Source organism: Neophocaena asiaeorientalis, unplaced genomic scaffold (assembly GCF_003031525.2).
Source record: "Neophocaena asiaeorientalis asiaeorientalis breed wild unplaced genomic scaffold, Neophocaena_asiaeorientalis_V1.1 scaffold118, whole genome shotgun sequence".
In the NCBI taxonomy this organism is placed as follows: domain Eukaryota; kingdom Metazoa; phylum Chordata; class Mammalia; order Artiodactyla; family Phocoenidae; genus Neophocaena; species Neophocaena asiaeorientalis.
In genome coordinates this window covers 8,723,648-8,750,613 of record NW_020175528.1, presented here as the reverse complement: position 1 = coordinate 8,750,613, position 26,966 = coordinate 8,723,648, and the positions used below count along the sequence as shown (strand labels likewise).

The 26,966-nt window shown below is 35.8% G+C and overlaps 1 protein-coding gene across 2 annotated transcripts in view; it reads left to right on the top strand.

The window, feature by feature from the left end:
• The window catches only part of HLTF (helicase like transcription factor), a 58,072-nt gene that overhangs the window by 23,136 nt on the left and 7,970 nt on the right, over positions 1-26,966 (top strand). The window contains exons 9-23 of one of the 2 annotated variants that reach the window (XM_024769067.1): positions 2,534-2,609; positions 3,918-4,011; positions 5,595-5,674; positions 5,761-5,805; positions 6,863-6,949; positions 9,532-9,629; positions 13,778-13,921; positions 15,303-15,441; positions 16,090-16,225; positions 18,483-18,662; positions 23,667-23,791; positions 24,281-24,459; positions 25,758-25,883; positions 26,197-26,309; positions 26,708-26,888. In XM_024769067.1, the coding sequence (XP_024624835.1) occupies positions 2,534-2,609; positions 3,918-4,011; positions 5,595-5,674; positions 5,761-5,805; positions 6,863-6,949; positions 9,532-9,629; positions 13,778-13,921; positions 15,303-15,441; positions 16,090-16,225; positions 18,483-18,662; positions 23,667-23,791; positions 24,281-24,459; positions 25,758-25,883; positions 26,197-26,309; positions 26,708-26,888 (1,803 nt within the window). Of the gene's footprint in view, positions 1-2,533; positions 2,610-3,917; positions 4,012-5,594; positions 5,675-5,760; positions 5,806-6,859; positions 6,950-9,531; positions 9,630-13,777; positions 13,922-15,302; positions 15,442-16,089; positions 16,226-18,482; positions 18,663-23,666; positions 23,792-24,280; positions 24,460-25,757; positions 25,884-26,196; positions 26,310-26,707; positions 26,889-26,966 lie in introns of both variants that reach the window. The other variant, XM_024769066.1, reaches the window with a different exon arrangement.

Below are 26,966 nucleotides of genomic sequence, written 5' to 3'. Positions count from 1 at the left end.
ATTCTCAGCTGAAAATCCAAAGAACTTAAAGTAGGAAGTAACTAGGTGCAAGGTGTATGCAAAATATCTCTTTTTTGGACTTTTCTCTACTGTTCTTATTTTTTACTTTTCAAAGATGCTGCATATCACTTTCCTACAACTGTTTATTAAGATTCTATTTTATTAATTTCTGCGCTTAGTTGCATTTCCTTCTTCGTACTTTTAGTGGGAGTTTAACTCTGTTGTTAATGTCTAAGATTCAGTTCCCTACCCTGAATAGTCCAGTGCTTTCCACGTCTGTCCTTTCTACATTTAGTTATTAAAACTGAAGAATAGCACCTAAGACTACTTACAGCTTCATTGTCAATTACCAATTAAAAAATTATCATCAATAAGGCTTTCTTTCCCTTTTTCTCCAAGATCAGCCATGCATTTAACATGTTACGTAGTAGGAAGGTTTTAGGATATTTAGTTTGCTATATTAGTTGAAATTGAGGCTGAAAATGTGATTTCCAGCTAAGCATTTATTGCAACAGAAATTTCATTATTTCAGATAGATTTGGATATTGCAAGCTTACAGAGTGAAGTGTTATTAAATTTCATGAGATTGGAGCATAGTATGATTTGATAGGTTGGACTTTATATCCTTGAACTCTATGAAGAAAAGGCTTACTAAGAGTCATTTAATATGAAATGAATAATGTAAAGGACATCCTTTATTTGTAGATAAACTTTAGAATTATTTTTGCATACTATTTAATATAAATGATTGTACTGATTATTGAAAACTGGGTAGAATGATGAAAGGCATATTTTTTTTACGTGACAAACCTTTTTTTTTTTTTAATTTTATTTATTTGTTTTTGGCTGCATTGGGTCTTTGTTGCTGCGTGCGGGCTTTCTTTAGTTGCGCCGAGCAGGGGTTTACTCTTCGTTGCAGTGTACGGGCTTCTCATTGCAGTGGCTTCTCTTGTTGTGGAGCACGGGTTCTAGGCGCACAGGTTTCAGTAGTTGTGGCTCGCGGGCTCTAGAGCGCAGGCTCAGTAGTTCTGGTGCATGGGATTAGTTGCTCCACAGCATGTTGGATCTTCCCGGACCAGGGCTCGAACCCGTGTCCCCTGCATTGGCAGGCAGTTTCTTAACCACTGAGCCACCAGGGAAGCCATGAAAGGCATTTTTAACATCAGTTTCTTGAAGCTAATGCTTTATAAAGTTAATTATCTAAATAACTTCTAGTTACATATCTCTAAAAATGGTACATCTTGGATTTTTAATTTATTTAGACTCATACCATTGGAAGGGGATAGATTTTCTTTTCAACCACATTTTAAGTAAAACATAAACTCTAATGAGATTTTGCAAGATGTTTAAATTTCTATTTTTTAAAAAACTAAAATAAAATATCCTTTATTGGCCCTAATTGTAGGCAAAAATTACATTGTACTCCTGCTAACCAATCCTGAACACCACTCTGAGGTTTTGATTCAAAATATGACCTACCTTTCACAATATGACCTATACCTTTCTTTTTATTTTTTATAAATTTATTTATTTATTAATTTTTGGCTGCTTTGGGTTTTCATTGCTGCGCGCGGGCTTTCTCTAGCTGCGGCGAGCGGGGCCTACTCTTCCTTGCGGCGTGTGGGTTTCTCATTGCGGTGGCTTCTCTTGTTGTGGAGCACGGGCTCTAGGCGCACAGGCTTCAGTAGCTGTGGCGCATGGGCTTAGTTGCTCCCCGGCATGTAGGGTCTTCCTGGACCAGGGCTCGAACTCATGTCCCCTCCATTGGCAGGCAGATCCTTAACCACTGGGCTGTCAGGGAAGGCCTACCTTTCTTTTTACACTGGAAGAATTAATTTAATTAAACCCAATTTTATTTGTCATTCCTACCTACAGAATCAAGTCTAGAATTAAAAGTAAGATTAGAGGAACCCTGCCCTACTAGACTCAGTTGAAAATATTTCACAGAGAAGTATAAAATTTTACTTTTATAGAAGTTCTTGTGCTCATGTACACATCGTTGCACTTTGAAACAAAGGAGAACACATGAAGGGAAAAGGACAAAGTCAGAGTTGGCAGGGAAAATCCCTGATAGAGTAAGGGAGGAGGCATTCTGAAACCTGACTATTTCATCTACCCATTCTGGGAATTCCAGAAAAAAAGGATGTCAGTGGCAGCCTCATTAAAGATCTATTAGGGACTCTTGGTTTGAAAGTTTGTAGTCTTAGAATTCCTTCTAATTCTAAAGTAAATCCCATTTTGTGAATGTTTCTCACAGTAACTAATATGCCATTTATAATTGAGGTTTGCTTTTTGTATTCCTTTTGAAAAGGTTAAGACAGACTAGTTTTCTTTTTTGAGATACCTGTGAAAAAATTTTTTCATCAATTTGTACATTTTTCTCCTTAATGCACCTCCTTCCACTGCTCCAGAATAGGGTAGCAATTTACATAGTCTTTATTATGTAAAGTAAAGTAATATAAAATAGGATGCATTTTTAAGTTTACTTAAAACTGACGGCAGTACTATGTAAGAAATATGCCTTTTCATCCAGGAATGTAATGTTTACGATGAATCTATGAAACTTGGAGGGAACAATACCAGTGAAAAGGCAGATGGACTAATCAAAGGTAAACTTTAATTTTGAACATGACCCCATGTTTGATTTAGATTTTTCCAATTTAATGACGTAATTCCAGCTTTGGCTTAGTACTATACAAAAATTTCAGATCTTTTTTTCTAAAGAATCTCATGAGGACTGGTAGGAAAAATTTCATCAAGGAAGCGATGCGATGATGGAATTGGCTTGGTAGCACATTAGAGGAGGAAAAGCAGTTTTGGTTGAGGAAAAAAAAACCATGAAAGGGCGGTTAAAAGCAAGACAAAACACAGAGTATATTGCTCTGGGACCTCAGTAGTTTATGGTATTTATAATGTAAACGAGTAACAGCAGAATGTGCATGAATAAACAGCAGGTAAAAATAGAAAGATAGGTTAGAGCCAAATTAGGCAGAGGAGAAATGAGAAGGGATCTGGATTTAACAGTTACGTGGCTGGATTTAGCAGTCAGTGACTTTCATAAAATTAATTTCTTAAGATTGCTTAGAACAGAGCAAGACTAAAATGATTTTAAAATAAGACTAGTAGATGAAGAACTGTTAATAACAACTGTGTGCTGTTACGAATTTTGCTGTGTTTCAGATAAGAGAAAAATAGTTGGAGAGAGAGGCAGAATTGAGGGCTTTTGGGGGGCGTGGTTTAAGAAGGAAATCCATGGATAGGAAAAGATTTTGTATACAATGGAGAGAATAATTTGGTGGCCTGTGGGAGGAAATGAGATCAAGAAAATAGGTACATGAGTTAGCATGAGAAGGAAAGGAAGTAAGGTTGAGGAAAAATATAGATAATTGAGGGAATAAAAAGGTAGGAAAATTGATAATTTATAGAAGATGACATCTGATATTTTTTTGTAAAGTGAAGTAGGTCATCTGGGAGTAAAAGGAGTTTAAAATCTAGGCAGAGGATCCAGTGTAGCATAGATCATCCAGGTGAGTGGGTAGGGAGAACATGTGATAGGTAAAAGAGTTGCTAAGTGATACAAGGTGACCCTAACCCTAATACCACCTGTTTATTGTTCTTTTTTTTTTTTTTCCAGCAGCTCTTAGCTGCCTTGGTATAGCAGGAAATTCAGCCAGTGTAGGGATTGGCTAGATGACTACAGGGGAAAGACTGGGCACAAAAAAATTGAAGGTACTTTTCGGTGAGAAAATACTAGATTAGGAAACTGTAGAGAGTACAGCTGGCTGATTGAAAGAATAGGAATGACGATACTAAGAAAGTTGAGCTATTGAGTTGGAAAACCAAAGTTTTAAGAAGGATACTGCTAGTCTAAGACAATTTACTAATACTCTGTATATTTGTCCTTTTTTTTGAAATAGAAGGATCTAGATGTAGTGGAGAACCCAGTATTTCAGATGACAAGGGAAAGAATAAATATCCCAAGTCAGAATTCTCTAGCTCCCGCCCCAAAAGGTAAACTCTGTTATGGTTTAATTTTATGTAATATGTTTAAACTCTTTCTCCGTTTTCTTACATATGGGGGAGAGCTATGACCGTTATCTCAGTTGCAAAGTTCTTTCAAATACATTCTTTAATTTGAAACTGCTAAAGTCATTGTGACTTAGGCAGGTAGACCGTTCTCATTTTATAGGTGAAAAAAAATAATATATAAAAGAGCTGAATTGGTAATTTTTAATAATCACTTGTCTTTCTACTATTTTCCTATTTCTTTCACATAGGAACTGAGATCTAGCTCTTGGGTGTTTTGCTTTTGTTGAGACTTTAGAAGAATTTTCTTTATGAATTTGAGGAGTTGAGAACTGATGTATATGTGTCGGATGGTTTGACAAAAGCATTCTTTGCTCATCTGAGTTCTTTCTCACTTTACCTTTAGTGGAAATAAGACATGATAAAGTTATTCATGGAGAGTATTATATTAATGTAGACTGGAGGGAGAATTTGAATAAAACACATAATGCTCCTCCACTCTTCATTTGAATCTGTTAACTTTATAAATTTTATTTACTCTCTGAGATAGATCTAAATACTTGGCTTTTGTGTTTTATTGTCCACCATCAATATCTGCAGGCATGACCTCAAATCTGAGTCCCTCTTAGCTATTCCACCAATAGAGATTTCAAAACTGGGGCTTTGTTAATTGTTCTCTATCTTTAGTACCTGTCTGAACTGAGCACAAAACCAGGACTCATGAGTTTCCCTCTCATCTAGATATCAAATCTTATAACTCTGAACTGACCATGAGCGTTGGTAACAGGGCACTGTTAGATAGCCCAGATCAGATTAAAGAGTGTGGAAATAATGATGACAAGGGAAAAACAACCACCAACACACATACTATAATAAATATATACTTACTGTGCAACAAGCACTATTTTAGAGGCTTTGCATGTAGTAACACATTTTATCCTACAGTGGATTGTATCTTTATTCCTGTTTTCCAAGTGAGGGAACTGAAGCTTAGAAGAATATTAGGTGGCTTGCCTAAAGTCACATAGCAAATAAATGGTGGAATGGACATTTGAATCTAAGCAGTCTCTCTCCAGAGTCCATTGTTCTTAGGCACTTAACCACCGTATTGTACTGTTCCTACACAGAATTTATAAAAATTTTCACTGTGAAAGAATTATATTTTTGCCCCTTAGCTGCCTATTTCATTATATTGGAGGGTTATCTTTGATAATCAGAGTCACTTCTTTTTTGTTCTAGTTTTAATATAAGTGTTTGAATTGAATTACCAAATACTGAACAAAGTGTTGAAGGGATTACTATCTTAGAATGGTTTACTTTCTCAAACTTATTTTAACGATAGTGATACTGCATTTTGTATAGTGAATGCTTCTGGCTACGAAAGCAAAATGCTTTCAGCAAATTTGACTTCCATTTGTCAAATAAAAAATTTTTTCCCTTGATATTTTTTCAAAAAATAAACCGGGGCAAGACAAAAAGCATTTGTATTAATTACATTTATTAAACATAAGTTTTTATATCCCATTTTGTTTTGGATTGATAAAAAATTTGTGTATACTTAATTTTAGGAGAAAAACTGCGGTACAGTACACTGAAAGCAGCGATTCAGAGGAAAGTGAAACAAATGAATTGCCACAGAAAATGAAAGGTAATAGGAAGTGAGTTTGATTTGATAATGTGTCCTATGTTTTAATTTCCTAATGTGACCAATGTTATATTTGGTTTTGCTTTTAGGCAAACTGAAAAATACACAGTCAGAGACTAAAATCAGAGAAAAAGGTATGTATATCTCAATATCCCCTTTTTTAAAAAATATTTATGTATTTATTTGGTTGTGCTGGGTCTTAGTTGTGGCAGGAGGGCTCCTTAGTTGCGGCATGCACGTGGGATGTAGTTCCTTAAGCAGGGATGGAACCCGGGCCCCCTGCATTGGGAGCATGGAGTCTTAACCACTGCGCCACCAGGAAAGTCCCTTTCTCAGTATCCCTAATCTACACTTAAAGATTATTAAAGTAAAACCTCACTGATTTGTATCTGTCTGGCTTGGAATTCTTTAGTAATAGGTGGTAAACTTGACTGCTTTTTACATTTGAACTATTTATGCTTATCAAGGGTGTTAAATGAGGGAAGCAAATTGAAAGAACAGTTTCAAATTAAAATTTAAGAGAATATATTTAAACCAGCTTTAGACAAAACAAAGTACTCTCTACTAATAAAATGACTTCAATAAAACCTTTTTTGTGTACGTATAAATTGTAGTTACAAAAGTAGGCTGAGACTGCCTTGTCAGTATAGTACTACTATTACCGTTACTTAGCATTATACAGATTTACAAATATTCAGTGAGTATCTTTACTTTTTCCTCTATCTTTAAAACATATGGTTTACTTTGTTTTTCTCTTAATCTGATCGTGTTGTATTCCTAATAAGTTAAGAAATTGTATTGCACTTGGAAAATAACTCATCATCATTGACGGATCTGAAAATTTGGCAGCATCTTCATTAAAAGTTAAACACCTGTTTCATTGAAAACATTCTCCTTCCACCTGGGAGCTGAATCACTTTGCATATGGCTGCTTCTACTTTCACATCTTTCCTCAAGAGAAGCAACAGTGAATCATGAATGACTACATTTCTTCTTTGAGCTGGAAAGATAGTGTCAAAAGAGGCAATTTTGGTTACTAGAAATTATTTTATTTTTATTTAGTAATATAAGCTCTTAAGAAAGTGTGGAAGTGGTATTATATTTCCTATCCTTAGAAAGTACCTGTACTTAAGTACAGGAGAGAATTGGTTTTCAAATATCTTAATGATTCTGTGGTTTTTACTTCAGCAGGATCATCTAAGGTTAAAGAAGATGCAGAGTTTGCATGTGCACTTACTTCATCTACCCCTGCAACCAAAAAGAAAATGTTGAAAAAGAGTAAGTAAATCTGCTGGGTTTTTACCTTTCGTTTGGTTTGTTTTTTCTGTTTTTCAAAGAAAAAAATTTTAAATGACAAAAGTTATAAAACCGTATTATAAGAAGTTAAGAAAGTAGAGAAAAGAAAAAAGACAATCTCATTTTTAAAAGTGCACTTTGATGTATTTTCTTATTCTGTTTGTTTTAGTTAGGTCAAAAAATATGATGGGAATAGGTCCCTTACTCATCTGAGTAGCATAGATATTTTTTCTAATAAAGGCACAGAGCAATTTATGGCTGCTTTAAAATTTAATTTGGATTAATTAGAATTATTACAGAGATTTATTTTTGGTATGAGAAGAATATGCTTTTCAATTAAAAATGTAAGTGATCTTTATTATTACTTTATATTTTGTAATTCATAGGGAAATGACAGTGCTTAAGAGTCTGAATATTTGAAATAGAAAGAGATTGAACTGTGGTTAAGGTGATCTGGGACAAGTTATTATATCTCTGCACCTTAGTATCCTCTGTTTTACGTGTTGGAGATACAGCAGACAAAAGTCTGTTTTCACAGAGCTTATGTCTGATGTTCGGGGGGAATATAAAATAAACAAGTAAACACATAATTAAAATTTAAAAACTTTTTTTAATTGAAATATAGTTGCTGTATAATATTACCTGTTATAGGCGTACAATATAGTGATTCACAATTTTAAAAGGTTATACTCCACTTACAGTTATTATAAAATATTGGCTATATTCCTCATGTTGTACAGTATATCCTTATAGCTTATCTTATACCTAATAGTTTGTACCTCTTACTCCCCTCCTCCTACACTGCCCCTTCCCTATTCCTTCTCCCTACTGGTAACCACTAGTTCTCTACATCTGTGAGTTTGCTTCTTGTTTTTTATATTCACTAGTTTGTTGTATTTTTTAGATTCCACATATAAGTGATATCATATACAGTATTTGTCTTCTCTGTCTGATTTATTTCACTTAGCCTAATGCCTTCCAAGTCCATTCATGATGCTGCAAATGGCAAAATTTTGTTCTTTTTTTTGTGTGTGTGAAAACAGTTGTTTTATTTATTTAAAAAAATTTTTTTTGGCCACACCACTTGTCTTGTGGGATCATAGTTCCCCAATCAGGGATTGAACCTGGGCCACAGCAGTTAAAGCGCTAAGTCCTAAGGGAATTCCCAAAATTTCATTCTTTTTAACAGGTAATATTCCATTGTATGTATATGCTACATCTTCTTTGTCCATTTCATCTGCTGATGGACACTTAGGTTGCTTCCATATCTTGGCAATTGTAAATAATGCTGCTGTGAACATTTGGGCTGCATGTATTTCTTAGAATTAGTGTTTTTATCTTTTCTGGATATATACCCAAGAGTGGAATTGCTGGGTCATATGGTAGTTCTATTTTTAGTTTTTTGAGAAACTTCCATACTGTTTTCCACAGTGGCTGCACCAATTTACATTCTCACCAACAGTATATGAGGGTTCCCTTTTCTCTACATCCTCACCAACATTTGTTATTTGTGTTCTTTTTGATGATAGCCAGTCTGACAAGTGTGAGGTGATATCTTGCTGTTGTGATTTGCTTTCCCTGATGATTAGCGATGTTAAGCATGTTTTCATGTGCCTGTGGCCATCTACATTTCCTTTTTGGAAAAATGTCTCTTCAGGTCTTCTGCCCATTTTTTAATCGAGTTGTTTGTGTTTTTGATATTGAGTTGTATGAGCTGTTTATGTATGTTGGATATTAGTCCATTATCAGTCATATCATTTGCAAATATATTCTCCCATTTAGTAGGTTGTCTTTTTGTTTTGTTGATGGTTTCCTTTGCTGTGCAAAAGCTTTTAAGTTTAATTAGGTCCCATTTGTTTATTTTTGCTTTTATTTCCTTTACTTTAGGAGATGGATCCAAAAAACACTGCTGTGATTTATGTCAAAGAGTGTTATGCCTGTTTTCCTCTAGGCGTTTCATAGTATCTGGTCTTACATTTAAGTCTTCAGTCTATTTTGAGTTTATTTTTGTATTTGGTGTTAGAGAATGTTTTACTTTTGCATTCTTGAACATGTAGCTGTCCAGTTTTCCCAGCACCACTTACTGAAGAGACTGTCTTTTCTCCATTGTATATTCTTGCCTTTTTTTTTATTGTAGATTAATTGATCATAAGTATGTGGGTTTATTTCTGGGCTTTCTATTCTGTTCCATTGATCTATGTGTATGTTTTTGTGCCAGTACTATACTTTTTCTTTTCTTTTTTTTTTTTTGCGGTACACGGGCCTCTCACTGTTGGGGCCTCTCCCACTGCGGAGCACAGGCTCCGGACGTGCAGGCCCAGCGGCCACAGCTCACGGGCCCAGCCGCTCTGTGGCACGCGGGATCCTCCCGGACCGGGGCACGAACCCGCGTCCCCTGCATTGGCAGGCAGACTCTCAACCGCTGCACCACCAGGGAAGCCCAGAAGTCCCTCATTTTAATTCTTCCTAATTTCTCTTCATAGAGGCACATTTTTGTCATATCTTCATTGACTTTGTGTATGTTTGAGAAAAAAAAAATAGCTGAAGTATGTATCTTCTTTCAGGAGCATCTGCAGTGGAGAGTTCAAAGAAAACTGATACTGAAGAGAGACCAAGAACAACACTGATCATCTGTCCACTTTCTGTGTTAAGCAACTGGATTGTAAGTCTTCACAGCCCTTTAAAAACATGTAATTTATATTTGTCTGACACTGTAAAAAGAGTCTTTCATTGCAAGAAATATGCTTGGTCAGCACTTTATATTTAAATTGAAGTAACTGTTAAGTGAATTGGGATTATATTTGCTGAACTGAAGTTATTTTTCTTTGAAAATTTATAGTAGAGAAAGAAACATTGTCAGTTGCTGTCATAAGATTTGGCTTGTACTTCTTCCTCTTCCATTTCTGTCCCCCAGAGTGTATAATTTAAGACCACACCTTATTTATGAACTGTTAGAACCTCTTTTTTAAGAACACCACTAATGATAACTTTTGTTTTTATAACAGCTTATAACATTTAGTGAGCTCCTATGTGCTCAGTTTTTTCCTAAGCTCTTTTCATAGATTTTCTCATTTAATCTTCACAACTATTATTCTCATTTTCCAGGTGACCGAACTGAAACACAGAGAAATTAAGTAACTTGCCTAAGGTCATCCAGCCAATAAATTGGTGGAGCTGGGATATAGTCTCCAACATTCTGACTCTAGAGCCTATGCTTTTAAGGCTACCACCAGAAAATATTGTCTTTTTTTTTCTTCTTCTTCTTCCAGATTGCTTTTCTGTTCTAAAACATTGCATTGGAATGGAACCTCTTTATGTGTTATGTGTAGGAGCAGCTTGGTTCTATTTCCTTTCCAGTTTGAGCTTCAAGCTGCATGTTATAATGAAATAATAACTCTGTTGGAAGCATTGTGAACAAAAAGACCACTGGATGTGAACTTCCATTCTTGCCATCTCCAAGGTTATCTGCATCTCTCCTGGCCTTTCCTCCTCTAATCTCAGAGGTGGAAGAGGTCCTACTCTTTGTAAGAGCGATACCTTAGTCTGTACATTAGATTCCATCTCTTTCTGCCTTTTCATTTTGTGTGTTATTTTTCCCCTTGCCTGGTTATTCAGTCTCTCTCCACTGGCTCTTTCATGAAACATAGTCAGATCTTTTACATTTTTAAATACTTTCTCTTGATTATGTCTCACCTTTAAGTTGCTACTCTGCTTGCATTCACTGCCTTAACTCTTGGGGTTTAATTTCCACTTCATGCTTTTATTTACTAACTCCTTAGCTCATTGTAACTTGGCTTCTGCCACCAGTTCTCTAAATTTCCTTGGAAAAAATTTGTAGTTATTGTCTAATTGTCAAATTCTGTGACCTCTTTCATATCTTCTTGACTTTTATGTAGCTTTGCCTTCTTTGGCTGTTATCTTTTTATTGTAAGTTTTTGGTGTATTTATTTTTTTTTAATCACACTGTCTTCTCATTAGTGTCATTTTTCCTCTTAGGACCAGGATGAGTTTTAGTTCTCTCTTGCTCTTTTTTTTTTTATTCCAACAAAGCTATGCTATTTCTTTTGATGTGTGGTCCATTGCTGGAAAGACAGTACATGGGTACTTGAATAGCAGTTTCAGGGTGAGGTTACAAGTATTAATGGAGGTGTAAACAAAAGAACAGTGACTTTTTAACTGCTTGGGGCCATGGATATGTATTTTTAAAATCGGTAATTAGTATGTCGTTATAATTTTATATTTGGAAAAAACCCAAAAGTTTAGTATATAAACATAAGAAAGGAAACCTTGGCAAAATCATGCCTACTGAGGTTATGGAAAAACTGACTTTGAAAGGAATGAGTGATGGTTGAGCATATAGGGATAAGAATTAGAATTTTGCAATCTCTCGACAAGCTGCTCTCTTCCAAGCCTCCCGGTAACATAACCTAGCACCGTAATAAACAAGCTAGAAGTACCTTATCTTCCCTTCTTTGTCTTCAAACATGGGAAAGAATCCAGTTAAAGGAGGAAGATACCAATCCCACTTACACCACATAATTTTTCTGGATATTCAGACAGATTATTTATCCTCCCAATGGAAAATTAAATAACACCTGTTTCCTTCTCACAGACACACACACGCAACCTAGCACAGTGACTAGAAACTCAGTACTATAATTCTCTTTCTCCAAAAGAGTTAATTTTCTTTTATGTCAAGTCTGATCTTTCCACAGATATTCTGTTTCATTTCAAGATAACCCGTTGATTCAGTTTTCTCTTACTGTACTTTCTCCTTTCGTTTTCCACCAGATTTCTTGATAAGATTCTCTGCATTTTCACCTTTACTCTTTCATGTTTTATCCTCTTTTCTGTATTTTTGCCTTAACTGTTTCAGATTTCATTCTCTCTTTAGCCCACAGTAAGTCTGGTTTTTGCTCCCACCCTCCGTAGAAACTCTTTTTGAAGGGCTTCAAAGACTTCACTGTTGCCATGTCCAGTGAGTTCCCTTTTTCTTTTCCTCTGCCCTGACTTTGTTTCCCTTTTATTACTTTTTGTTATGTGTTATTTTGTAAATCTTCAATCCTTTTGGTAAAGAGAGGGAATGAACATAAACTACAAATTAAAAAATTGATCTTGGGGCTTCCCTGGTGGTGCAGTGGTTGAGAGTCCGCCTGCCGATGTAGGGGACATGGGTTCGTGCCCCAGTCCAGGAAGATCCCACATGCCACAGAGCGGCTGGCCCCACGAGCCATGGCCACTGAGCCTGCGCGTCCGGGGCCTGTGCTCCGCAACGGGAGAGGCCACAACAGTGAGAGGCCTGCATATCGCAAAAAAAAAAAAAACTGATCTTGTATTCATTCTTGAAACTTTGATATTCTTTGGTCCCCTGCCCAAGATTTTGTTTGCTATCCCAATTTTCTGACCACTGTTTTTCTCTACCTCTTCCTTCCATGCTTCCTATGTAGTCTGCCTTTTTTTCACTTAAAGCTTTTTTTTTTTTGTATTATGAAAATTTGTAATGAGATCTCCATTAGTCATCTAGATTCAAGAATCAAAAGTTTACCACATTTGCTTTATTTTTTTCTTTGCTGGAATATTTAAAATCATATCTCAGACATCATGTCTTATCTCCCAATGAAGCATAAGCTGTGCTCTTTAAGTATTGCTCTCTGCAGGCTCTTCCCCTAACCTGGTTTCCTCATTGTATTTGTTCTCCTTAGAAAATCTTATTCATTCCTGTAGCTTCATGTACTGTCTACTGATAACTTTAAAGTCTGTATCTACACCTGCATTACAGGCCAGTATTTAAATTTTTGGAGTATATTTCTCTAGTCAGATATTCTATGGTGACCAAAAATTTTAAATGTCTAAAATAATAATACTCATTATCTCTTTCTCATCTTTATGCCTGCTTTCCCTTCTTTTTTTAAACGTCTCTGTATCTTTATCACACAGTTCTAGTAGTTATTTTAAGTATCAGAGTCTTCTTTTGTCTTCTCCCTTTTCTTCATATCCCATATTTAATTAGTTCTCAAGTCCCATCAGTCACTGTCTTTCGCACCAGTCCTTTCCATTCTGTTCTTACTTTTGCCAGTCTGGTATAGGTCTTCATCATCTTTTTCATTTTTCATCTAATAGTTTCCCAGCTGTGTCTCCTTAGTACCTTCTGTCTCTTTCTAATCTTTTTTTTTTTTTTTTTCCTGCTCAGAATCTCCCAGATCTACTGTTTTCTTGAGTTAAAAAAACCAAAGCAGACAAAAAATTCTCAAGTTTTTAAAACTGATCATGTTGTCAAGGAGGACAGGGACCAGGTCTTGTTTTTCTCTTTAGCTGCACCACCTTTCTGGTTGATACCTGGCAAACAGTAGGCCTATAATAAATGAATGAAAGTAGATACTGTGCTTGAATCTCTACCTACATTCTTGAAAATATTGCCTATCGTTCTTTCAGTGTTTAATTTTGATAATATTAAGTCACTAAATGGAAGCATTAAAGATCCTTTTTGTAAAATACTAAATTAAAAAAAACTTGCTGTTTTAAAAAAGCTTGGTTGTTTTTTCCTTCTAAAAATGAAGTAGCTGCCCACTGGTAGGGACAGGCAAAATTTATATAATGTATTATTATTGTATATATGTCAGTTTCCCTGGCAGTAAAATAACTAGTATTGTTATTATCATCATTGTTGTTGTTTTAGATTGCATGAAACTTGTTTTTATGCAGTTTTAGTAGTTTGATTTGTGACACTACTGCCAAAACAGTACATTTTATACACATATTGAACCTGACACTAACCTATTTCTTATTAAAATATTTCTAATTTTCTTTTAGGACCAGTTTGGACAACATATAAAATCAGATGTGCACTTGAATTTTTATGTTTATTATGGTCCTGATCGTGTTAGAGACCCAGCCTTGCTTTCGAAACAGGATATTGTTTTGACTACATATAATATTTTAACTCATGACTATGGAGTAAGTACGTTGATACTCAGAGATTTTCGGAAGTTGAATTTAATTAATTGCTTCAGGTTTCTAAAGTGTTCTAAAATTCAGGCTTTATACTCTTCCCTTAATATATAGGAAGTAAATAGGAAATTTTTTTTAATAAAATATTTTATTAAAATTTATTTTACCTGTATCTTGTTACTTTTTAAAGTGTAGCTGCTGGAAAATTTAATATGACATACGTGGCTTGCATGACATTCCTATTCGACAGTGCTGCTCTAGACCCTTTTTCCAGAAGCATTCATGTGCATACATATCCACATAATTTTGTATATAATTTCAGGAATAGGAGTGCCCTAAATCCCATCCATGGGTTCTAGCCCCAAATTAAGGATCTCTAAATCAGGAGTTTCACAGGTTTCTTCAGGTGCAGCATTTACCACACTATGTGCACAGATTTACCATACTGTACAGATGGGGAAACTTGAGCATCAGGCTGTCCTCACAGCCCAACAGCTGAGCCCAGGGACTTCATCTGCTGGGGTGTGGGGCTGCCTGGCCCTCCTGTACTGGTGTGGAGGGCTGGCACTGGGGGTCACCTTTTGGAGGGTGATGCTGCAGCTCTGCCTTTCTAGTCCCCCCAAGAGGAAATTGTTTTTGAATATTCTGCAAAAAAAAGAACAAGGTTTGACTTCCTTTAGATAATAATTTAGGAATATTTTATATTTAGAACACTTAAATTTTAAAATCTGAATTGTAATTAAGTGTATATAGCAATTTGCAAATGAATTCTTTTTCTGATATTCTGGAATATTGTTTTCTGTCATAGTGATTTGATAATTGTTTATCTCAATTTAAAAATAAGCTTTCTTGTATCTGAAATTTGTTTCCCAGTTCATTTAGAATTCTAATTGTTGTTTGCCTATAATTCCGGTTAAGATAAAATGTTTTCCAAAACACTTTACTATAAAAATTTTAGTCTTTAGGTAAGAACATTACATAAAAGTAATTATGTTATATTCAAATAACTCTTTTTACTGACAATCTTTATATCATCATATGTTTGAATCTGAGGCAGAATAAGAATAGCTCAGTGTTTTGAACCAAGGTCTCATCAGAGAGCTAGATTACTTGGGTTTGAATGCTAGCTCTGCACTTCATAGCTGTGGTACTTTGAGCAACATACGTCACACCTTGGTGCTTCAATTTTCTCATCTGTAAAATAGGAGTAATAATACTTCATAAGTTCGTGAACATTTAATAATTTAATATATGTAGTGCTTAAAGCAGTACCTACCACATAGTAGGTGACGATATTAAAGAATAACAACTCATATTACTTATTAAATTACATAAAGTATTATTTTACTTTCCTGTGTTTTTGATTCATATGAAACATTTATTTCAGACTAAAGCTGATAGTCCACTACATAGCATAAGGTGGCTAAGAGTGATCCTGGATGAAGGACATGCCATACGAAATCCAAATGCTCAGCAGACAAAAGCTGTACTTGATTTAGAAGCAGAAAGAAGATGGGTATTGACAGGTAATGATAAAAAATGAATTCCCAAATATGTATGGTTAAGTAAGTTATGAGGTAACTTTGTAAACTTCAAGTGGATATAAAGTCTCTCCCAAAAATCAATTATAGAAATCATTTAATAAAACATTTTGACTTTTTTTTATAGCTGCCCATGATATAGCAACATTTGAATTATAGTTCATTTATGGAACAGTCACTATACTTATTTTTGAACTTTGGAACTCTAGACACTTTAATCCTCCAGTTAGAATCTTGATTTCTCTACTTCCCATCATGGAGCTTGTTTGCTACTCATGAACCTGTACTGGAAGATGGGGATGAGAATATAAACTCAGATTAGTTTTTTTCTTCTTGCTAGTGCTGCTGATTTAAAAATCAAATAAGCAAATGTTCTTGTTAAGGAGAAAGTTGAGTTTATGGGGTCTGTGGTCTTTTTGTTAGTATGGCAAGTGAGAGCTAAAAATCAGAGCCAGACTGTATTTTGAGATTGTGTATATGTTTAACAAAGGATTATACTCACAGCTTAATAGTTAGTGGGTGCGCTTAGAACAAAGTGCCCATTTTCAAGTGTTGTCTCCGTTGATTGGGCCGGTGGATATTTTGATTGTGTATTCTGGCTATAGAGTTATAACAGTTTTCTGTTCTTTTTAGGCACTCCAATTCAGAATTCTTTAAAAGACTTGTGGTCTCTTCTTTCCTTCTTAAAACTTAAACCATTTCTTGATAGAGAATGGTGGCATAGAACAATACAGCGTCCTGTCACAATGGGAGATGAAGGTGGACTTAGGTAAGTAATTTCGGGACAACTGATTAATATTAGCTACAAATAATTGTTCGCAGGTTGAAGCAGTTGCCACTTTCATTACTATTTTAACCTGACGGTTGGCTTTCCTCTCCAAAAAGTGTTTACGGCTTAATGTCTTTGACTGCCAAAAATCTGTTGATTCTTGTTTGGGGGGATAAATATTTCTACCTACCACTAAAAGGTTAACCCTCCTTTTCCCTGATTTTAGTCAGAACTGTGAAGGCAGAGCTATATGGTCTTTGTGTGTTGCTCTTACCTTCAAAACCACCATTAATAAATTAAGTAGTGACAGGAAAAACATTATATGCTCAGAGAATCCAATATGCACTAAATTTTCATAACTTACCTTGTATAGCAGTGGTCCCCAACCTTTTTGGCACCAGGGACCAGTTCGTGGAAGACAGTTTTTCCACTGATGGGGGCGGGGTGGGGGATGGTTTCGGGATGATTCAAGCACATTACGTTTATTGTACACTTTATTTCTATTATCATTACATTGTAATATATAATGAAGTAATTATACAACTCACCATAATGAAGAATCGTTGGGAACCCCTGAGCTTGTTTTCCTGCAACTAGATGGTCCCATCTGGGGCTGATGGGAGACAGTGACACCCATAAGTGTGTTGCTTATGTCGTCTACTCCGTAAGATGCAGCTTGTCACTTGCTACTCACTGATAGGGTTTTGATATGAGTCTGCAAGCAACTGATTTATTGTGGTGTCTGTGCAGTCAAACCTCTCTGCTAATGATACTCTGTATTTGCAGCCACTCCCCAGCGCTAGCATCACCGCCTCAGCTCCACCTCAGATCATCAGGCATTAGATTCTCCTAAGGAGCACGCAGCCTAGACCCCTCACATGCGCAGTTCACAGTAGGGTTCGTGCTCCTATGAGAATCTCATGCCACCGCCCATCTGACAGGAGGCGGAGCTCAGGCGGTAATACGAGCGATGGGGAGCGGCTGTAAATACAGATGAAGCTTTGCTCGCTCATCTGCTGCCCACCTCCTGCTGTGCAGCCTGGTTCCTAACAGGCCACGGACAGGTACCGGTCCATGGCCTGGGGGTTGGGGACCCCTGTTGTATAGCTTTATATAGTGATAGCTGAATGATGTGGTAATACAGTGGCAGTAACAAGAGTTTTACAAGACAGAAAGTTGTTTCTGGTGGAGATAGATGAAAACTCAACTTCTCATAGATATCAACTTGCTGATAGGCGTTTTGCAAGGTACTAGGCTAACGTTCAAATTTTTTGCCTGGATCAGTGGTTTTCAGACAGAGGGTTTAGGATTCATTAGCATTTTGTGAAATCATAAAGATGGCAGCTAGCATTATAGCTGTTCATTAAAGAAAATGAAATAGAGTAGAAGATTTAGGAAAATAGCAGAGTGCATCACACACAGTATTGTTTTGTGAAATGTTTGTTTCTGTTATATGTATATGTGTTTCTGTATGTTTGATGGGTGGAGTAAAATATGTTTCTTACTGTGGGTTACAGTGAAAAAGATTCAAAAGCCACTAACCTCGTTTGCAGTACTGTCTACTTGATTCCTCAGAACCAACTATTTAAATTCTGATTTAAGAAATTGTATTTATATTTCAGTGTTAAGAAAAAATCTTTTTTTAAAGCGTTGCTTCCTTTCTTTTTCTGATATTGAGAAGATTGTAAAGGTTGTAGAATCTAGAAGGCATTTATCCCTCTTCTGAATTGTCACATCATGTTTTAATTTTTATTTTTGGCATTCATTACTTTATAAAAATTACTTATTTATGTACCTTGATTTTCATATTACTGGAGAAATTTTTTGAAGATAAGATCTTACTCATTTATGTATTTATGATGTTTAGTATAATGCCTTGCGCTTAATAGCTACTTTTTAAGAATTTGAGTGTCAAACTTTGGGTGGTGTAGTTGACAGAATTGAGAAGGAAAAAGAGGGTTAGTGATTAGAAAAACGGGGAGAAGAGCTTAAGAAAAATAAGGACAGGATAAAAGATTAAACTGTGACAGGTACTGAATTGAGGGCAAATTTAAATGTATTTTGTTAGTATAATTTTCTCTTTGTAGAATATGTCTGTCATTATAAGATTAGATAAAACCCCAAATAAGTGTTTTTTTAAAAAAATCTTTACTAAGGTTATAGAACAGTAATAGATTAAGATATTCCTTTTTGTTCTCATTGAAATAACTTATGGAGAAATAAAAAGTTAAGTGATTATTTCTTTTATTTTGATTAGGCGTTTACAGTCCCTAATTAAAAATATTACACTTAGAAGAACAAAGACAAGCAAAATTAGAGGAAAACCTGTTTTGGAGTTACCAGAACGTAAAATATTTATTCAGCACATTACACTTTCGGATGAAGAGAGGAAGATTTACCAGTCTGTGAAAAATGAAGGCAGAGCTACTATTGGAAGGTATGGAGAAAGAAAGTCATTTTAGAAATTAGTTTTTATTTTCTTTGTTAACTTTAATTGAATAGCATTTTTTAGGTATGTTAGCAATAAAGTCTTATTAAGTGCACTGCAGTATAATTTGTTTTTTTTTTTTTTTTTTTTTTTTTTTTTTTTTTGCGGTACCCGGGCCTCTTACTGTTGTGGCCTCTCCCATTGCGGAGCACGGGTTCTGGACACGCAGACTCAGTGGCCATGGCTCACAGGCCCAGCCGCTCCACGGCATGTGGGATCTTCCCGGACCGGGGCACGAACCCGTGTCCCCTTCATCAGCAGGCGGGACTCTCAACCACTGCGCCACTAGGGAAGCCCTAATTTGTTTTTTTTAACTATTTACTTTTTAACAAATTAATAGTTGAAGTGAGTGAAATAATATTATAGTTCACCAGGTAAGTAATTCCTTAAGTTAGGAAAAAAGTTTACATGAAATGGCAAGTCTTGGATTGCTAGTCAGAAGACCTTGCTTGCTTCTATTCCTGGTTCTGTGTCATGCGAGAAGATTAAAAACATTGAGAGAAGTATATCCAGAGAAGGACTAAAACTTGGGGAACGTTCCACATTAAAGACATAGGAAAATAAAGAGGAGCCACTGGAAGAGATTCTGTCAAGGGGAGATGTATGAAGACAGTAGAGAAACTGTTACAGAATTCCAGTAAAGACTGTAATCAAGAAAGAATATATGGTCAGTAGTGTCACATAGCGCAGAGACTTAGTAAAGGCTATTTACAATAATTTGGTGATTCAGAAGTTACTGGTATAAACTCCCAGAATGGTTTCACTAGAATGATGAGATATGTGGCCAAATTGTAGGAGTAAAGGGATTGCAAAGAAGTAGCCAGCTGTAGGGGTAGACCATTTTTCACGAAGTTTGTCTTTAAAAGGAAGAAGACTGGTAGATAGGATTGACAATTGGCTGCTGGATCAATTTTTTGATGGTTTTATTTGTGTAATTGCTTTGAGAGGAAGAGAACATGGAAGAGACTACAGATAGAAAAGAGAATAAAACAAATTGATGGAGAAAAATAAAGCCTACTATGGAGGTAAATCATATCAAGAGTACAGTCAGTGAACTATGAGACAAGATATCTACAGAGTAAGGCAGTGGGAAGTTGAGGAAGGTAGCCTGGATTTTCAGCCATTGCAAAAAGTAAGGTTTTTAGAGTGGTAGACAGGCTCCACATGGGATTGGATCTATGTAAAAGTTAAATCAGTATGACTTTCCAGCCACACATGGAAATCTGGAACTAGGAGCTGATGAAGTGTAGATTAAAGGTATTGGGGATTCGTAGGTGAGAAATTCTAGCCTAAGCAAGACCATGTTTGATGTGAATGCATGAAGGAACCAGAATGAGTAGGAGACAAGCGAAGGCAGGACAGGGCTGAGAATATAGGGGAATCTTCAAAACATAAGAACTTCAGTGAGGTACAAAGCAGGTTTAATAGGAATTAGGAAATTGAGAAAGATTGTTCTAAGCAAGCGATTTCAGAGTTGAAAATCTTTGCAGTGGTGATTCAAATTTCCTTCATATTCATTCTTTCAACCAAAATTTATTAAGTGCCTGTGTGCCAGGCACTGTTGTACCCATTGGGATACAGCAGAGTAAAGCAGACAAAAATCTCTACCCTCAAGGAGTTTATATTTCAGTGGGAGGTAACAGATGATTAAAAAATTAAGTTTTATGGAAAAAAAGTAAAGCGGAGAAAGGAGGTGAGGGAGCACTGAAGCTGTTTTTATAGGGTATTCAGGGAAGATGATTTCACTGAGAAGGTGATATGTGGGAAAAGATTTAAAGGAGATTGGGGTTGGCGGGCATTTCTGGCAGAGGGGAACAGCAAGTGTAAAGGCCCTGAGTTGGGAGCATACCTGGGGAGCTTGAGCAACAGAGACAAGTGTGGCTGGATAATATGAGCAAGGCGGAAAATAGTGATGATGTCAGAGAGCTGTTGGCGTGGGGGTGGGTGACAGTTATGTAGGCATTGTGGCGTATTTGAAGAACTTCGGCTTTTACTGTTTATGAGATTTGGGAACCTTTGAAGGAAGGGTTTTGAACCACGAGTGACTTAATTTTACTTATATTTTTAAAGGATAACTGGCTGCTGTGTTAAGACTTACATTGTAGAGTCAAGGCATAAGTAGGGAGAACAGTGGCAAAAATCAAAGTAAGAGATGATGGTGGTCTTTTTTTTACTACAGTAGTAGTGATGAAGGGGGTTAGAAATGCCCGGATTCTGTTACATTTTGAAGGTAGAGCCAACAGAACTTGCTGATTGATATAGTATGGGGTGTGAGAGAGAGGAGTGAAAGATAACTGCAAGGTTTTTCACATGAGTGGCTAGAAGGATGGAATTGCCATTTGCAATTCCATCTATAGGGAGGAGCAGAGTTTTCTCAGGGAAAATGAGAAACTCAGCTTTGGGCACATTGATTGTGTGATGCCTGTGTGATTTCTAAGTGGAGATGTCACATAGTCAGTTGGATATGAGATTAGAGTTCATGGGAATGCTCTTGGTTTGATATAAATTTGAAAGTCACCTGTGTGTAAATGGTACTTTTAGCCGGGAGACTGGATAAGATCACCAAGAGAGTGAATGAAGTTAGAGAAGAGTTCTAACAAGACAGGTGTAGCTGGTGAGGTAGGAGGAAACTTCTACTTCGGTATCTGGCACTCAAAAGAAATTTCTTAAACTGAAATATTCATTTTCAGTGTAAGAAGTGGTGCCAGGGAATAATTAGACTATTGGTAAATGTTATTCTGTTTGAAAAGGTTGAAAAAGAGTAACTTTATTGAAACTGTGTTCTCAGAGAAAAAATGTTATTTAAAAAATATCTTAATAGGTAGTACATTTACTAACATTTATTGAGCACTTACTACGTGTTATGCATTCATCTAATTCATCTAAGAGCTTTATGTGTATTAATTCACAACAATCCTATTAAGTCAGTACAGGGATTACCTACATTTTACAGATGAAGGATCCGAGGCACAGAGCAGTTAGGTGACTTACACTGTGTCACACAGCTAATGAATGACAGGTGGTGTTTAAATTCAGGTAGTTTAGAATTTGTAAGTTCAATCTTTATATTGCCTACTCCTTGCATTCTTGAATACTGAGAAGCATTTGTTGCCATACTACTACTCTTACTAATAATACCAGCAGATATATATCATTTGCCATAGTCCAGCACTATTCTAAACACTTTGCATATGCTAACTTTTTTAATACAACAGTCCTATGAGGTGTGTATTATACCACTGTTACAGCTGAGGAAGCTCAAGACACAGGTTGAGAAACCTGCCCAAGTTTTCACAGTTAAATTGACAGAGCCAGATTTTGAATTCAGACAGTCTAGCTCTAGAGTCTGTCCTCTTAACCATTAGGCTATATTTCTCCTATTGCCTTAATACTTAAATACCAGATTGCCTTGGTATATAATTTTTGGATCACCCATTGTTTCTTGAAAACCTGTATTGTCTTTGTTCTACTGTATTTTATACTGAATAGTTCCATGGAAAACCTTGATTTTTATTTTATTCTATTCTTTAAAGTCCAGCAATTTCACCAGGATCTCTGTTGATATTTTTATGGAACATGTGGTACCATTTAAATCTGTAGATTGCAGTCTTCTGCACCCCATTTTGGGAAAGTTTTCTTAAATACTGTTTTCTGTTCCATTATTTTATTTCTCTCTGTGTATGCTGGATATTCTTTTTTTTCCATAGGTATCATTTTATTCTAATCATTTACATCTTTCTGTTTAATTTTGCTTTTCTCAATCCTGTTTCCTACAATCCTATGTTTTTATCAGTGGCTAGTCTCTTTTATGCTGGCTTCCCTGTGGCTTCCTCTGATAGTTTACTTTTCTCTTTCATACTTTTTAGCTGTACCAGTTCATCTTTGATCTCTGTTTTGTTTTGCCATACCTTTTCAAGTTTTGTCTCTGCTTTAAGCTATTGGTGGTTTTTTTTGGCAGTATGCGGGCCTCTCACTGCTGTGGCCTCTCCCGTTGCGGAGCACAGGCTCCGGACGCGCAGGCTCAGCGGCCATGGCTCACGGGCCCAGCCACTCCGCAGCATGTGGGATCTTCCCGGACCGGTGCACGAACCCGTGTCCCCTGCATCGGCAGAGTTGAGGCAGACTCTCAACCACTGCGCCACCAGGGAAGCCCTATTGGTGTTTTTTTAGGAGGAACTGTTTTATTGAGTGGTGTTAAATCATGGTAGCATTCTTGGTCATAATTTTTATTTGCTCTATGGCAACATTTTCTGTGAGTTTTCTTTCACTGCCATTTGTTCTCTCCCTTGCTCTTTGCTGATTGTTACTCATATATGAATGTCTTGAGTTCTTTCTGGACTAGCTATTTGCAAGAGATTCATATGAAGGGACAGGAGTCATAGCTGTATCCTCGACTGGCAGGAAATATATCTTTATTTAATTATGACTCAGGGTTACATGTGAGTTCTTTCAGATTTTACTTGTGCTCATAAAACAGAGATCAGAAGCTTTAGGGTTCCTTACAATACGGAATGCTGTGGTTATAGTCTTTTCTGAAAACACAGTAGGGCCACGTGTTTCCTTATTCAGCTTGCCTTCCCTCCGTCTTGGTATAAACTTGTCCAGGGGCGTTCAGGCCATGAGCCGTGCACATAAGAGATGGTGATTTTCTCCTTAGGGCATGCTGTTTTGAAGAATTTGCTCTGGCAGGTCTGCTTGAGATCTGCAGTCATCTCTCGGTATCTTCCTTTTTGACTTCTACTGCAGTTGGCAGCCATTTCTCATATACTTTGCTTTATTGTTACAGATCTCTCCTGGTTTCATTAAAGATCGAGTTTACTTTTCTGTTTTCCATTCATGTTTTGAAGTGATTTCCAGGGAAGAAGAAAACAATGCCATTTTTGTTGCACTGTTTTAGAATAGGAAATATTACTGTTTAGAGGCCTTCATAATATTCAGTGTTTTTACCTCTAGGTATTTTAATGAAGGCACTGTCCTTGCACACTATGCAGATGTCCTGGGTCTTTTGCTTAGATTGCGGCAGATTTGTTGTCACACTCACCTTCTTACAAACGCAGTGTCTTCCACTAGTCCCTCAGGTAGGTAAATGTGATTGGTTTACACATCATATTTAGTAGAGATATTTAAATCAGAATGAGAAATTTTTCATATGGCCTAAATTTAGTTTATTTGTCAAACGGACATTGATTTTAGAATAGGACTCAACTAGAAATGTACTCAAGAACCTCTCAACAATGAAATGGAATATTAATGAGGTTTTCAAAGATTTCCAGTGATAGTCTTAGAAGAAAGGTTCAGATTGGATCAGCCTTTTATTCCATGGTAGTACCCACAGATGGTGCTGCAGTGATGTTTCTGTGTAAGGTATGTTATGTGGAGCTTCTGAATTTTTCTTAAAATTTCAAATTTAAATCATGCTTTTTGCCTGTGATAAAAAAAAAATAAATGAATAAATATGAAGACTTAAGACTACCCAAGCAAAACTTTTCTCTATATAAGGGAGATTAAGATTGTCTAGTCATATTACAAGTCTTGCTCTGAAATTAATTTTTCAGCCTTTTCTCTAGGAAATGATACACCTGAAGAACTACGAAAGAAGTTAATAAGGAAGATGAAGTTAATTCTGAGCTCAGGCTCTGATGAAGAATGTGCAATTTGCTTGGATTCTTTAACGGTTCCCGTCATAACACACTGTGCACACGTCTTTTGTAAACCCTGCATTTGCCAGGTCATTCAGAATGAGCAGGTTAGTTTTATGCTGAACACAAATTCAGTGTTTGATGGAGTGGTGTTGCAGTGTTGAGTGTAATGAAAGCCCAAGTCCAACAGAGACTATAAAGAGTTTTGCACTTGGATTTACTAGTGCACCTTTTATATGTAGTTAATTTTATCAGTGTTTTAATAGATATGTTTCATTATAATTAAGCCCTTTTAATATAAAAAGACATTTTTGGGGGTATATTTCACAGTCAATATTGTAGTTCTGCGAACTCTTTAGATCATCTTTGTCTAAGAAATAGATTGATAATGTGAGACACAAAGGTAATTTAAAATTCTCTAGTAAAACAGATGAAGTTAATTCTTACAATGCATTTTTATTTATCCAGTATATCTAAAATATAAAAAATAATTAATGAGATACCTTACATGATTTTGTAAAACTTAAGTGTTCAAAATTCAGTGGTATTGCGCACTTAGAACACACCTCAGTTTGTCTTTACCACATTTCAGCAGCTTAATTGCCACGCATGGCTGTTGGCTACTATAGCTAGGTAGGTCTAGATTCATGTGAGGTGGAATAATCCTGTAAGCAAGCCTTCTGAGGTACAATTTTTAAAAACATTTTTATTGAGATATAATAACGAAAAATGCACATCATGATTGTATAGCTCAGTGAACTATGAAGTAAACAAATCCATATAACTACCACCCAGATCTGCCTGTGTTCCTTCCCAATCATTACTCTCTCCCTCCTCTCTAAAGGTAACTCTACTATACTGACTTCTAACATGGTTTTAGGTTCAGAATCTTTTTTATTGTAATGGTATTTGGTACGTAGTTATTTTAGGTATAATCTTATTAGTATGCCTTGGTACAAAATGGACACAACAGATAACTGCTTTGAATGAACCTGATAGGACTTATCAGATCTGGACTGGCTTTATAGGCTATTAAGAAGGAAATTATTCTTTTTTCTTCTAAAGAATAGTTCTATGCTATATTGTAATTAGGTTCAAGAAACTTATTCATGGTTTATTTGTCTGAAAATAGTATAATATTTATTGTTTCAAGCTCTTGCTGCTAGTCAAGATCACCTACGTTTGCTCTCTTTTTTACCAATCCCACTTACTACATTAGAACATTATATCTGCCTGGAGTTCAGCATGTACACATTTATCTCAAATGGATGAATCTAATAAAAGGTTTAATAAAATGCTGGCTATTAGGGAAATAGAATTTACCATGCCTTTTAAAATTTTTAGGCAAATTTATATTTCTGTTCCTTTGTTAAGTGTCACTCGTACTTTGTTCTTTCTTATATAGCCACATGCTAAATGCCCTTTATGCAGAAATGATATACATGGAGACAATTTATTAGAATGTCCTCCAGAAGAATTGGCATGTGACACTGAGAAAAAGCCTAATATGGAATGGACATCCAGTTCGAAGGTAAATATACATGTGCAAATGTTTGAATATTTGTTTTATGTTTATATAAAGAAATACCATATTTAGAAATAGTAATTCTGCTTTTAATCCTGTCATTTGAGTATTATACTCTGTTGGTGGTTACTGGCTTTTTGTTTCTTTCTGGTGGTGAATTTGAGAGATGAGAGAAAGCGTTCAGTTGATAGTATTTTTTAGTCTCAATTTTTAAGAAAATTGGTGGTCTTTTACATTTGTATTTTAGGGAGATAACATGGCAGGACCTTTCTCTTCCAAGTCAAAATGGAATCTAACGGGTATCCTAATTTTTTTTCAGATTAACGCTCTAATGCATGCATTGATTGATTTAAGAAAGAAGAACCCCAACATAAAAAGTTTAGTTGTTTCTCAGTTTACAACATTTCTGTCTTTAATAGAAACACCACTCAGGTAAGTTCAACAGTGTTTCTCACTTGGAGCAAAAGGATTTTATATAAATGTTTTAATTCGGATAGCAAAAAATCATTATGTGTGTTTTACCAGTTTTATTCATTTCATCTCTCTAAAATAACAGTAACAATAAAGAATACTCCTGAGAACTTAGAATTTTAAAGATTAGGTCCTGAGTTCACAGGAAAAAGGTTGACTGCAGGGCCTGACATATTAGTAGATGATTAGTAAATATCTGTCAGCAGAAATGAAAGAATTGGTTGAATGAAAAGATTACAATTACTTAACATTTTTTTTTTTTTTACATCTTTATTGGAGTATAATTGCTTTACAATGGTGTGTTAGTTTCTGTTTTTTATAGTGTAGTGTTACTTGTCTCTTTTGTTCCCTCCATTTAGAGCCTCTGGATTTGTGTTTACTCGTTTGGATGGTTCTATGGCCCAAAAGAAAAGAGTTGAATCAATTCAGTGTTTTCAAAACACTGAAGCAGGATCTCCAACTATAATGCTTCTATCCTTAAAAGCAGGTGGAGTTGGTTTGAATCTTTCTGCAGCTTCTCGAGTATTTTTAATGGATCCAGTAAGTAGTTTTGTAGACTTTTTGGTATGTTACTACTTCTTTAAAAAAATAAAAACAAAAAACTATTTGGTAAATACC